At 45.3% G+C, this 11,834-nt stretch overlaps 1 protein-coding gene and 1 long non-coding RNA gene across 5 annotated transcripts; one reads left to right on the top strand and one right to left on the bottom strand.

The window, feature by feature from the left end:
• Positions 1-867: 867 nt before the first annotated feature.
• Positions 868-5,158, bottom strand: TSSC4 (tumor suppressing subtransferable candidate 4). 3 transcript variants are annotated; one of them, XM_085302150.1, is made up of 3 exons: positions 5,068-5,157; positions 3,868-3,936; positions 868-3,008 (listed from the first exon to the last, which is right to left on the bottom strand). In XM_085302150.1, exon 3 carries the CDS (start codon positions 2,918-2,920, stop codon positions 1,895-1,897), a length of 1,026 nt encoding a protein of 341 aa, XP_085158276.1. In that variant the 5' UTR covers positions 2,921-3,008; positions 3,868-3,936; positions 5,068-5,157; the 3' UTR covers positions 868-1,894. The 3 variants fall into 3 exon arrangements, with proteins under 3 accessions (XP_085158276.1, XP_085158279.1, XP_085158277.1); XM_085302153.1 differs by lacking the exon at positions 3,868-3,936 and having other exon boundaries at positions 5,063-5,158; XM_085302151.1 differs by lacking the exon at positions 3,868-3,936.
• Positions 5,159-5,825: 667 nt separating this feature from the next.
• On the top strand, positions 5,826-11,788 carry LOC146597383 (uncharacterized). 2 transcript variants are annotated; one of them, XR_014895510.1, is made up of 2 exons: positions 5,826-6,423; positions 10,143-11,788. It is a non-coding gene; the product is annotated as an uncharacterized LOC146597383 (long non-coding RNA). The 2 variants fall into 2 exon arrangements; XR_014895511.1 differs by having other exon boundaries at positions 11,025-11,788.
• Positions 11,789-11,834: the final 46 nt, after the last annotated feature.

Raw genomic sequence — 11,834 nt, forward strand, 5'->3', positions numbered from 1 at the left:
TTGCTTCTCTTCCAAAACAGCTACTATTTTAACTGTGATCAGCACACTCATTATCCACTGGAAATCAAAATGATCTGTTCGGGATTTTTGGTATGTTCCATACATATAAGCTGGTACAACTGATGTATGTAGGAATGGCCCATTAACTGATGTACATGGAAACATAGTCTTATAATCACACATACTTTTTTAAAATTAAAAAGCGAGTTTCAAAATACGGGGCAACATCACTCAGGCTCATTTCACATTCTTTTCTGCTGATAGATGATGCACGTGTTCAAACACTAAACCCCAGATGATTCCGGCCTGTAAGTCTACTTCTGATCAGATGCTGACATCACCACAGAGAAAGTAATTTCCCCAAATACTTTCAGGAATTGGAGCAAGTGCAGCCTAGAAGAGAAATCAAGCTCCGAAGAAGCAGTCTTTCATTGTGGTATTAACACTGAGGCTGGGTAATTTAGTATACTGGCAAAAAATGTCAGTCCTAACTGAATCCTGAATTAATCTGAGTTTCAAATAGTACAATCTTTCAAAGAATTTAATCTTTCAACCTCATTTATAAAAGAAAAAAAAATCTTAATCATTTATTAATATTATGTGGGGAAAAGCTACTACATTTGATATTCATTATGCAGGTGATTCAATGAAGCTATTTTCTTTGCACACTGTAAAATGATCTCAATGTTAACGAAGTCAATTTCAAAATCTCAAATTTAAGAAGTTGAGGGGAAAATTACCAGAGGATAAGTTAAGAGTAACATTCTAGAGGATTTTCAAGACAATTTTCAAATAAAATGAACTGAATATTTGTTAAAACTTCCTATAACTGCATGCGTGTTAACGTGGTTCAAAGAGATACAGAAATCAAGCTACAACTGAAAGTTTATTGGCATCCAGAAAACAAAGTAAGTATCCAGTTCTGGTGGTACGAATACCTCATTCCATTYAAATCCACACAAGGAATCAATATGTAAGCAGTGTCACCTGAAACAGTTATACAAAAACACATCATACCATACTACCGAGAAGAAGAGTTGTTGCCCAACTGATCCCCAAACTGTTGCAAATTCTAACCTACTCAATGTGATGAGACTTGGCTGAAGCCATCCTGAATCTGTCTTCACCAAGATGTTCTCAGAGTTGTCCCTGTCCCCAGGATACATTGTAGGTTTTTATATCTTGACCATATAATACCACTTAGTAAGTTAAATAGTAAGACCACCTTAAAAATATGCAGTTTGCTAGTTCCTACCTGTACCCTGTAAATGTATGACTGAGCACTACTGTGCTTTCACTCTTAGTGGCAATGGGGAAGGATGTTTGTTTTTTTTAAAAAAAATAAAATAAAATAAAACAAAAAAAGGGTTTTCCTTCCTGGGACAGGGCCAGGAGAAATCAAATGCAGTGGAAGACTAAGGCTTTTTTTCTTCATTCTTTAAAAACGTCTACATAATGAGCTCATCACATTTGTTCCAGGAGTCTACAGGAATAAGGGACAGTTTGAATTTATAGCTGAGTAGGACTTCATTTCTTTCATAAACCTCCTTGCAGCCTTTAAGCTAACATTTTTTTTTTTTGTGCCCAGGACTTCCAAAGCTCCAGAGCAAGCCCCAGCGAGCTGTTCAAGTAAACAAAGCACACTACTTTCTCTCCTGCTAAGGTGCAGTTATCCTGTGCTCAGAATCAAGAACAAAAAGTCTGGAATGGACTTTGGGTAGCTTAATTTCTAACAGTATAAAGTGGACTTGGATGTTATGATGCAACTCTTAGATAAAAAGCTATCACTTGTTTTCCTGACCAAAAAAAACAGGCTAAGAAAAAGCAAACGTATCTAAAGGTGATCTCCTAGAACAATACAAGTCCTTGGATGTCTCTGGTTTTGCTCCACCCTTCAGGACTCTTCCTCTTCGTGGTCTACTTTAGGTCGGAAATTTTTCCTATTTCTCTTTTTACTGCAATGGAATCCAACTGTTTCCACCAATGGCTCTTCATCTGCATCACTTAACTTTGCACTAAGTTTATCTTCTCTGTTTAGGTCCCCGATCATCAGGCACCCCTCCTCCTCCGTTGCCTTCCCACTTCCACCATCTAAATGTTCCAACTCTACCTTATCCTCCTCCCTCAAGTCATCAGTCTTCTTAGGAGATTTTCCTCTCAGATCCGTTTTTGTGTGTTTCTTCTCATCCTCTCCTGCTGACATTTTCTTTTCCAGTCCATCAACACCCCTTTTAGTTGGTTTGGTGAAGACAATCCTTCCAGCGCCACAGCTAGAGGGATCCTGGTTGAAGTATGGGGTGTAGCTATCTTGGAGAGCTGAGCTTTGTTCCTCTCCTCTTTTCTTCAAACCCTCTAGAAATTCCATGGCCACTGCCCTGTTAGTCTTGTCACTAGACTCTGAAACGCCATCTAGGCTATACTTGGTCCAGCGCTCTGGGTGAGCCACATAGTCAGGGATTGCAGCAGAAGTTCTGGGAGCCTGCACTGGTTTGATTTGCTTTCCAGGGCTTTCTGGAACCGTGTTACTTGAAACAGTAGTTGGAGGCAAAGGACGTTTAAACCTGCCATCAACAACATTATCTTCAGCCATCGAGGGCACAGACAGCTTGGCTGCCTCTTCCAGGCAATCAAAAATGCTCTGGCTACGGAGAGAGAACGTAGAACTCATGCCTCTCAGGTGGAATGGCTGGATGGGAGATTTACGACTACTATTTGAAGAGTCAGAAGTCTCCCCTGATCTGTAACCCCCATCATCTGTAGATGGCTCCTCAGGAGATATTGTATCAACTTCAGCTTCATCCGCTAACCCAAAATCATCAGAATCGGAATCACTGAGTGACACTGTGTCAGAGGGCAGAACTCCTTCGTAGTCACCAGCCACTATACCCAGAAAAGGTTCACCTGCATCCTGATCTCCCATCTTTAGGCTATCACTCCCCTGACGTCTTTGAAGTAAGTCCCGGAACAGCAGCAAATATAGTTTTCCAAATACCCAATGAGTTTAATGCCTAGAATGAAAAGGAGTTCAAAAATTAAACTGTGATACAAGTACCATATAAATAATGGTTATAGCAGGACCAATTAAGTTATCAGCATCAAGTTTTTGAGCAAATCCACACAACTGTCTTATACACTTCTTCCAGCAATGATTTGTCCAGACTACATCCTATGTTTACCTTACTGTACAGAAATGCACCCTACCTTCTCACTTTCTTTGGCCATTATTTTCCTTTGCTGCATTAGCACAATGTCTTGGGCCAATAATCAGTGTATTCATTATACTGCTTGTTACAAAGCGCACTACCACTGATCAAGGTCAGTGGCAGAGAAGTTTATAAAACATCAGGGCTGTGGTTTCATTTTTTCTTTACTGATATAAAGTACAGGCTTCATTCCTTCCCTGGCTTGAAGTTCTGTCACATCACTACTAGGTTTCTGGGATCATGTGATGAACTAGCTCAAGGAATCAGTCCAACTGGATGAGGAGAACTTATCACTCATGCCTTGCTTGTGCTAACAGAGTGGAAGCAAGAGGAGCCTGCAACTGAGGGTCAACAAGAGCTGGCCCTTCAGTCAGTAAAAACAAACTGTGAACTGAAGCCTGAGTTCCAGTACAGGCTGGAATACTAGATTCACTCTATCATGTGGTGGAAGGGAATCTCCGTACCCAAAGAAGGTTGGTGTTCACGCTACCATTTGCCAGACAGTAAGAAGTGGAGCTGGTGAACATGCACCTCAGTTCTGCTCACAAAAACATGAGATAAGGAAATAGTTGTAGTATATTATTAGAATAAGCTCAACTGCATAATTATAGGCTCTTTTCTAACAATGTAGCAAACAGACATGGAAAGTCTGTTAGTCACTCACTTTCTCTTCAGACTGAGTCAGCTTCCCCTCCTGAGGGTTAAAACCACCAAAGACACAAGCACTTCTGCCCTAGAAAACAAACATTTCCATTACAATATTGGAAATGTAGTTTTAGAATGAGCTTTAAAAATAATTCGTCCTCTCCGAATCATCCAAAGCTGCAGAATTGATTTCTAAATCCGACATAAGCTCAAATTAATATAAAAATCTGCTGATATGTCTGGATTTCTGGCAAAAGAACAACACACTCCCTAATAAGGCTAGCACCGCTCCTTCTATTCCATCTCCACAGTCACGTTGCCATCCTTAGAGTCTGTAGAACAGGAGGCAGCCTTTTAAAAAATAACACTGTAATTTGCATGTGTAGTAAACCATCAAGAAGTGAACTATATTAATATTTGGCCAAGAAAAATATCAAACGAATACTTATGCATTATGAGCACTAAATGCTGCAGGAAAAAAAGAGACTAAGGGTGGCCCAGTGTTGTGTCGTGTCGACCAGGGCYGTCCCAGGGCTGTGTTTTCAAAGAAAGGCCACATTCGGAATCCGGGCCAGCCTTGCATTACACGTTAAAATACAGAGACACTTCTGGAGAATGCAGCAGAGCGAGCACTGTGTTGCATGTGCAGCCTAGCTGTCTTCGACAAGAGGAGCTGAGGACTGCTTCTGAAAACACGACCCCTACTGTAACCACCAAATAGGAAGGAACCAGCTGAAACATYTCTCGCCCTTCCGGTTCAGTTTTAGAGCACGTGGAAGGAATGGCTACAACGCAGAAGAGCCGCTAAAAGGCGTAACTGCCCGAAAGGACTGCTTGCCGGCGGCACTCCAAGCGCTCCTCTCAGGCACGGTGCCCCTTGCCTGCGGGCGCTTACGCAGAAAGGAGAAATCCCGCTCCTGCGGAAACGCTTTACCCCGAACAGCACTAGCGCCAAGCACGCAGCAGAGCGCGCGGACTCCCAGGGCGGTCAGGGCGGCGTGAGCCCGGCACAGCCGGCGGCCCCCGGCGCGGGAAGGGCCCCCTCAGACCACTCCACGCTGCTCCCCCTCACGCAGGCCCGTCACCCTGCAGCCGCGGGAGAACACCGACGCCATCGCTGCCGTGGCCAGCAGCCCCCTCGCCGCGGGGGACAGCGGGCCCCCACCGGCCTCTCCCAAAGGCGCCGGCCCCGCCGCCCCCCGGGCCCGCAGCACCCTACCCCGGCGCGGCGCGGCCCGGCGGATCCCCACGGCACCCGCCCGCCGTCCTCCGGCATCCTGCCCGCGCGGCGCACGCTGGGGCACTGAGTCCCCGCCGCCTGCGGACGCGCCGCGCCGCGGGGCCCTGGGACTACAAGCCCCAGCATGAAAAGCGGCGCGGAAGGGGTGGGAAGCACCGCCCTGCGCCCTTTGCATCCTGGGAGTTGTAGTTCGCCCGCTTTTCCCCGTGGGGGACATTTTGGGATCTGCGGACCGCCGTGGAACGGGGCACGGCGGGACTGCGGCTCCCAGGGTGCACCGCGAGCGGCGCCGCCGCTGCCCTCCGCCATTTTGCAACCTGTGAGGAGAGAAGGGTGCCGCAGCGGGGGGGGGGGAGTGGTGTGGGAGCTGCCGCGTCTCTGCTGTGCGGCTTGGACAGCGATGGCAGCGCCGGCCTCGCCGTCGTGCCGCGCGGGACGGGGCGTCCCGGCCGTCCCCGCCTGCCCGGCAGGCGTCGTGCTTGCTGCCTGAGGGCCCCGCGGCGAGCCGGCCTCTCGGGATCCCCCCGAAGGGCACCACTGCCTCCCGCGCGTCCTAGCAACCGCCTGACAAAAATATCCAGCGGGGCTTTTTTTCTCATCAGAAAAGTAGGCATTTGGCCACAGTGAAAATGTCAGAGGAAGTGCTCCCCCCCTTTTTTAATTTGTATTTATTTTTTAACCAGAAAACCCCAAGTCACTAGGGGCATAAAATCAGTGTCCGGCCAAAAAAAAAAAAAAAAAAAAAGAAAAGTTTCCACTTTCTGTCCCAGAAGAACATAATGTGTGTGTATGGAAAAGTGGAATTCTTCCTGAAAACCTTTCACTGGTTTTGGCCAAAGAGGCTTCGTTTTTTCCCCTCATTCAGTGAAAAGTTAAAGTTTTCAGTGGAAATAAGCTTTTCAAGTGACTTTATACTTAGCTCTTTTACAGTATGTTCAGAAAAAAAAAAGCAAATTTTGTTCTTTGCGATGCACCAGCATGTCGTGCAGAGGTTTCTTTTTTTTTTAATGTTTTTCCTCCACCCCGTTCTCCAGGGAAGTGCATGCCCACATATGCCTTGCATGATTTCAGGGGCTTCATCATTAAATGGAATTAACTTAATGCCTGTAAAGGGTCTAAGCTGGTAAAGATCAGGMCTTTATTAATCAGGTCACCCAGCACTGAAAGATTAAGAGAAACAAAGGACTTTGAGCCTTGAAGATGAGCAAAGCCATGATGATTTATACCATCATTTTGCAACAAAAGATGGAACTGTTGTTCAGCCCCATGGATTTTGGAGGCAGATTTTTTCCATGGCATCCCAGCTCTGTTTCATCTCACTTTCTTTGCCAAAAGGTAAGTTTATGTTTATGTCCTAAAAGACTTCACTGAAGCCCTTCAAGAGGGGCCTCACTATGAGTCATCTGTGATATAAATTGCAGCCATTTACATTGTCAGTTTTAAACACACACRCACACACACACACACACACACACTTTTGCCTTCTGGAGTGTTGTTAACTATGCTAATTTATGAGATGAGTAATTTATGAGGTGAGAACTATGTTTGGAATACACTTGGCAGCGATAACAGGGTTAGCACAAAATGTCTTTCGTCTGGCTGGAGCTATGCTGCAGCTTTAAATCAACAATTTTAGAGGTGTTTCCCCATTTGGTGATCCTTTTTTTTAAATATATACATACATATACATACATATATATATRTATATGTATATATGTAAATATAGTGTGGTCACAGACATTAAAATGGGTTCCTGGCTGGAGGGAGAAAGAGAGGAAGAGTCCTCTGGTAGATCAGTGGGAGCAGATATGAGGAGGGTAGTAAACAGGCAAAGGAAGCCATTTGAAAGGGGAAATAAGAATAAAACACAGGTAAAGTCTGCCCCTGCTGTGTAACACTGTAGCATCAGGGATGTACCAGGAGTAAATCTCTGAGAGTAAAAAGGATGAGGCAAGGAAAGGGTGTGGAGCAGGCAGTGGCATGTCCCATTTTTGTAAGGATGCAGACAAACAGGGTCTAGTGCAAATAGATGAAAGGCTTTAAAGCCTGCCTCTCAAAGGGGCAGAAAAGGGCTACAGCACCTCCACACTCTCCATCACTCAAAAACCTGCGTGCCTTCAAGGCAATRGTACAAGCCCCATTCCTGGATTCTGGAGGCCAGTGGCATTGCTAGGCTTAGTCTCTGCTCAGTTTTGGCCTGGATGCTGTGTCTGTTGAAGGCCAAGGTCACCTTCAGAAACTGACTGTACCCATTTTCTCCTTCCTGCCTTTTTGCAGAAGATTAATACCACATACTGCAGAGAACTGGGGGTGAGCTGCTTTTTCTTGTGACCAAGGACTAGGCAGTTTGTACTGGTAGATATACTGGTGTGTTGGAGGTTTTTTTGCTATTGCTTGGCGACAACTGCAATAAAAATAATGAGTCAGACCCTGAAGATGAACAGATGGTAAAGCATTTTCCCCTAGCCAATATGAACTAAGGTGGCTTGAAGAGGAGCAGGGGGGTTGGACCATGGCTCTAAGTTGCGGTGCAGGAAATCATCCAAATGAGAGAAACGTGCCCTGCGCACAGGCTGTGAGGGGCTGGCTCCACCACAGCTTGGGCTTCTTGGAGAAGATGGCTCTGTGCGCCTGCAGGAAGCCAGCGTATCCCCACACACGGGGTGRTGTGTATGAATGCATACCCATCGCAGCCCTCCTATCGGGCGCTTCATGCTCCTTTCTTGCAAATACATTTGTCATTTGGCACCTATCTGGTACCAGTTTCTGCTTCTCGGTTGGCAGACTCATGCCCTGGTCTATGCCCTGAAGGCCTCTGCTGCTTCTGCTGTCAGAGGCCAGGGTAGACATCAGCAGAGAGCTCCTGTCCTCCTGGCTATTGGAAAGTGTCAGGCAGTCACCTGGGAATGGAGGAAGCTCTTCATGGTGAGACCACAACAGTTGCTCTAGGTTTCTGCAGTGGGGGACTAGGAAGCAAGAGTGGCAGAGACTCTTATCAGACACTAGAGAGCCGTTAAGATCCTGAAAGCCAGAAGGAGCAAGCAGATGCATTTTCTATGCCTTGTCATGCATCTGGAAGGAGAATGGAAGTTGGTCTGCTCTGTCTATGCTCAACCGATGCTGTAGATCCTTAAGGGAAGCAGGGAGGGAAAGGAGTATTTTCCTGTAATCAGAATCAGTAACAGCACAGTTGCAAAGACCTTATTCTCCTCTGCTGAGAGGATGCAGTTACCAAGGCAGCATAGGGTAAAGGTAATGGCTGAAGGAAGTAATCAGAGTTGCCCTCTCCCCTTTGCAGGAAGGAAACTCTACAAGTGGCCATGAAATTGTGTTGGATAAGTTTCCAGGAGCTGAGTTTGACGCTTTTGTCTACACAGAGCTTTGCTCACTGGTTTTTCTTTGCACTTTCATTTGGTCCTGGCTCACTTACAAGCGATTTTGATTTGTTTAGTGTTATTTCCCCCCCCTCCCCCCCGACCCTCTGCCTCTGGTAACTACATCAAAGTGGAGTTTGTCTTAATGCAGGCAGGCCATGAGGCTCCAAACCCCACCTTCCATCAACTTAATCTTTCAAATAACAATATTATTGCTGGCCTGGAGAGGACCTGTGCTGAAAACCTGCATCCCTTGCTCTGTTAGAGACACTGTATGTGTAGGAGATGCCAAACATGACAGTTGAGTAGATGGGAGTTGAAGTTGTATAAGACCAAATTAATGTGCTGGGCAATTCTTTGAAATTTAAAAAACAAACAAAAACCAAAAAATATTTGGGGAGCTGTATTCGTTTTGATTTAGTCTTACTTTTACTAAAAACCCTTCTAATTCTTGCCTCTTTTTTTTTTTTCCTTTTCTATCGCTGTCCCAGTGTGTTTAATATTAACAGCAATTCAGAAGGGCTGAAAGAGATTGTTTGAACCAGCTGAATGCCTTGAAGTTAGTATTTATTAAAAAACCACAAACTCCTAAAACTCCCCAAACCTCCTGGTAGAACATGACCCGTAGACACTTACTAACTGCTGTGACTTTGTAGTCAACATAGAGCTTTGCATTTACCACCACTAAATCTTGCTGGAGGGACCCTCCTCAGCTTACTCCCAGCCCACACGCACAGTATTAGACGCCTGGCCTAACACTAACACTTGACTGGTACTCAGCAAAGGTGTGTTCTAACACAAGTTAATGCCCTAGAAACACAGGGCCAAGAAACTCTTAGAAAAAAAGAAGTGTAGCTAACCTTTAATTAAAAAAGTTACTTACAACTGCTGGCATTTGAGCTGGGTCATCCAAAATCAGTGGAGAAACGCCAGTCAATTTACATTCTCATGTCCAGCTGCAAAGGAAAGCTCTGTAATGCATCTGCAAGTGTGAAAACATTAATGCAGCATGCTTAGTGGCTGAGTGGTGGTTGCTTTTTTAAGTTTCCTGGTCTCTGAAGTAAAAGCATCCATCTGCCTGCTTCATGCACATTATGTGCCAGAGGCTGGCCAAAGTGTTCGCATTGAAACAGTGTGTCTTTGCACATGGACCCTCCCACTCAGGGTATGCCCTGTGCCAAGTTATCTGATGCTCCCTGGGTTGAAATTCGTAGTGGTCAGGGAARATGTACTGGATTAAGATAACACCTTTTGCTAAACCATGCAGCTTTGTGCTTGGAGATTTTTGGTTTCTAGCCTGTATCTTTACCACTTAATGCAAACCTAGTCATATAGCTGATTGTTTGCATCTCCCTTTCAGCACTCACTGAGGGCAGATGTTCCCTTGCTCGGGGCTGTGTTTCCCACTCACCTCATCTGTGCAGCTGCTGGTTCCCAGCCTGCTGCGCTTCTGCTAGCAACAAGCCTGTTGAAATGATTGTTTTTTTCTGAAGGCCTCCTTGATTGTCAGCAGCTTACCCAGCCCTGACAACAGCTTCACAGGCAAGCAGATTTCTTTTTTTCAGGCTCTCCAAGTTGTTTTTGTGGAACACTGAAGTTAGAAAGGAAAAAACACCTATAGCTACTTTAGAATTTACCTCCTTGCATCCTTACAGCTTTGGCATTTTGTCTCCACCACAGCTACCATGGATGTGTTTTAACAGAGATGCTAACACATAGGCATCCACTAGCTGAATGCCAGAGCTCATGCCCTGCTGAGACAGCCTCCAGTGAAGCCTCACCTAGCTTGAACCTTCACCAGGGTGCAACATGAGCTGCCAACTGGCAAGCTAGTAGAGGATAGACTGCTGGCTGCGTCTTCAGCGAGACTGACCCTGTGAGCATAAGCCCTTCAATCGCACCACAGAGCCAATGTTCTGATGCTTGCACTATCACGTTTCCCTCAGCTTGAGCTTGCTCTGGAGCTGAAATTCCCTCCTCTCCTGCAATTGGAAGAGCCATGCAGCCACTTCCAGTAAAGGAGATGTCAATTCAGAGCAGGAGTTTGGGCACAGCTACTGTGTAACAGGCTTTTCATCACCCRCCCTGGAAAGTGGAGCTGGCAGTAAGGGAAGGGGGACCATGCAGCCAGCATCCAGCAGGGAGGCTGCTACAAAGCAACCGCCACCTTGAACAGCTCTCTGATGGGAGGACCGGCTCGATTTTTCCCTCTGCAGGAATACTGAGAGACCTGATTAGAGCTTAAACAACCTCTTAAGGAAGGGACATAGCAATTTATACCRTCCCTGTTGGTCCCAGCTGTCTTAGCAGGAAACAATTAGGCACACTGCTACTTTTAAAACAGCTTATGAAATAGAGCTAGCCAAAGCAAAAATAATCCCCAAACTTATAATTAAAAAGAGAAACAGTTTAGAATCTAACTTGCTGTAGTTTAGAAAAGATCATGCTTACATTTTCTGTGAAAATTGCTGTCAGAAAAAAAAGTGCACAAAAATATTCATAGGAGTCAAAAGTCTATAGTAATGTCTCTACTGACTGTTCTTTCCTTTCTGCACTCTGTAGGCCTCTGAAGAAGATTATTTTTTCTTTTTTTWWWAAAAAGGCAAGTTCTTGTCAGTTTGAGAACAAGCAGGCTGCAAGTTCTCCTTCCCCCCCTTCCCTTCACAGTGGCTTTATCCATGCAGCCTTTCATGCTCCTACACAGAAGGGCTCCTATTTTCCAAGAATAACCGGTGCCTTCACTTAACAGCACCTTAAAGGGGCCTGGTTTGCCAATTCCTCTCTCAGCATCTCAGCTCAAGCACTGCATTCGACTACAGTTTTGAACACATCAGTGTTAATATTCAGACCTGAGGTGCCCACCAAAGGGATCACATTCAGCCAGGGGATGTTCAAGAATCCAGCTATGCTTTGAGGCCAGCATCCCCAGGCACTGCTGTTCCCACACGCAGCTCGGATGCCAAATACAYGTTGTGCTTTGCCAGTTTGTTTCCACTATCATTTGTCTCCCCATTGAACGCCAGCCTGAATCTGACAGTGACTCACATCAGGTTAATCCTAGCTCCAAAGAGGCAGAAATAATTGTATCTCTATCTGGAGTAACAACGCAGCACCACATCSCAAATGTTTTACGGCAGGAAGCAAAGAAAATCCTATTCATGGGAAACCACCTCAAAGGTCATCTAAGGACCGCATTCCCTAAAGCCTAAATTTTGCTTGAATACAAGAACCAGCAATGCTGTTCTCTTGGAAGATGTGGCAGAAATCTCTTCGTATTGGAAAGAAACAAGCTCTGATAACACATCATTAAAAAACCACTAACAAGGGTTTTTSTTTTGTTTCTTTTTATTGTTTTTAAATATAACTTTTTTT

Source organism: Rhea americana, unplaced genomic scaffold (assembly GCF_003343005.1).
Source record: "Rhea americana isolate MKP2758 unplaced genomic scaffold, rheAme1 scaffold_187, whole genome shotgun sequence".
Lineage (NCBI taxonomy): Eukaryota > Metazoa > Chordata > Aves > Rheiformes > Rheidae > Rhea > Rhea americana.

Bases quoted from the DNA above. Each gene is read 5' to 3' on its own strand.
- TSSC4 (XM_085302153.1), bottom strand. From the start codon at position 2,920: ATGGGAGATCAGGATGCAGGTGAACCTTTTCTGGGTATAGTGGCTGGT.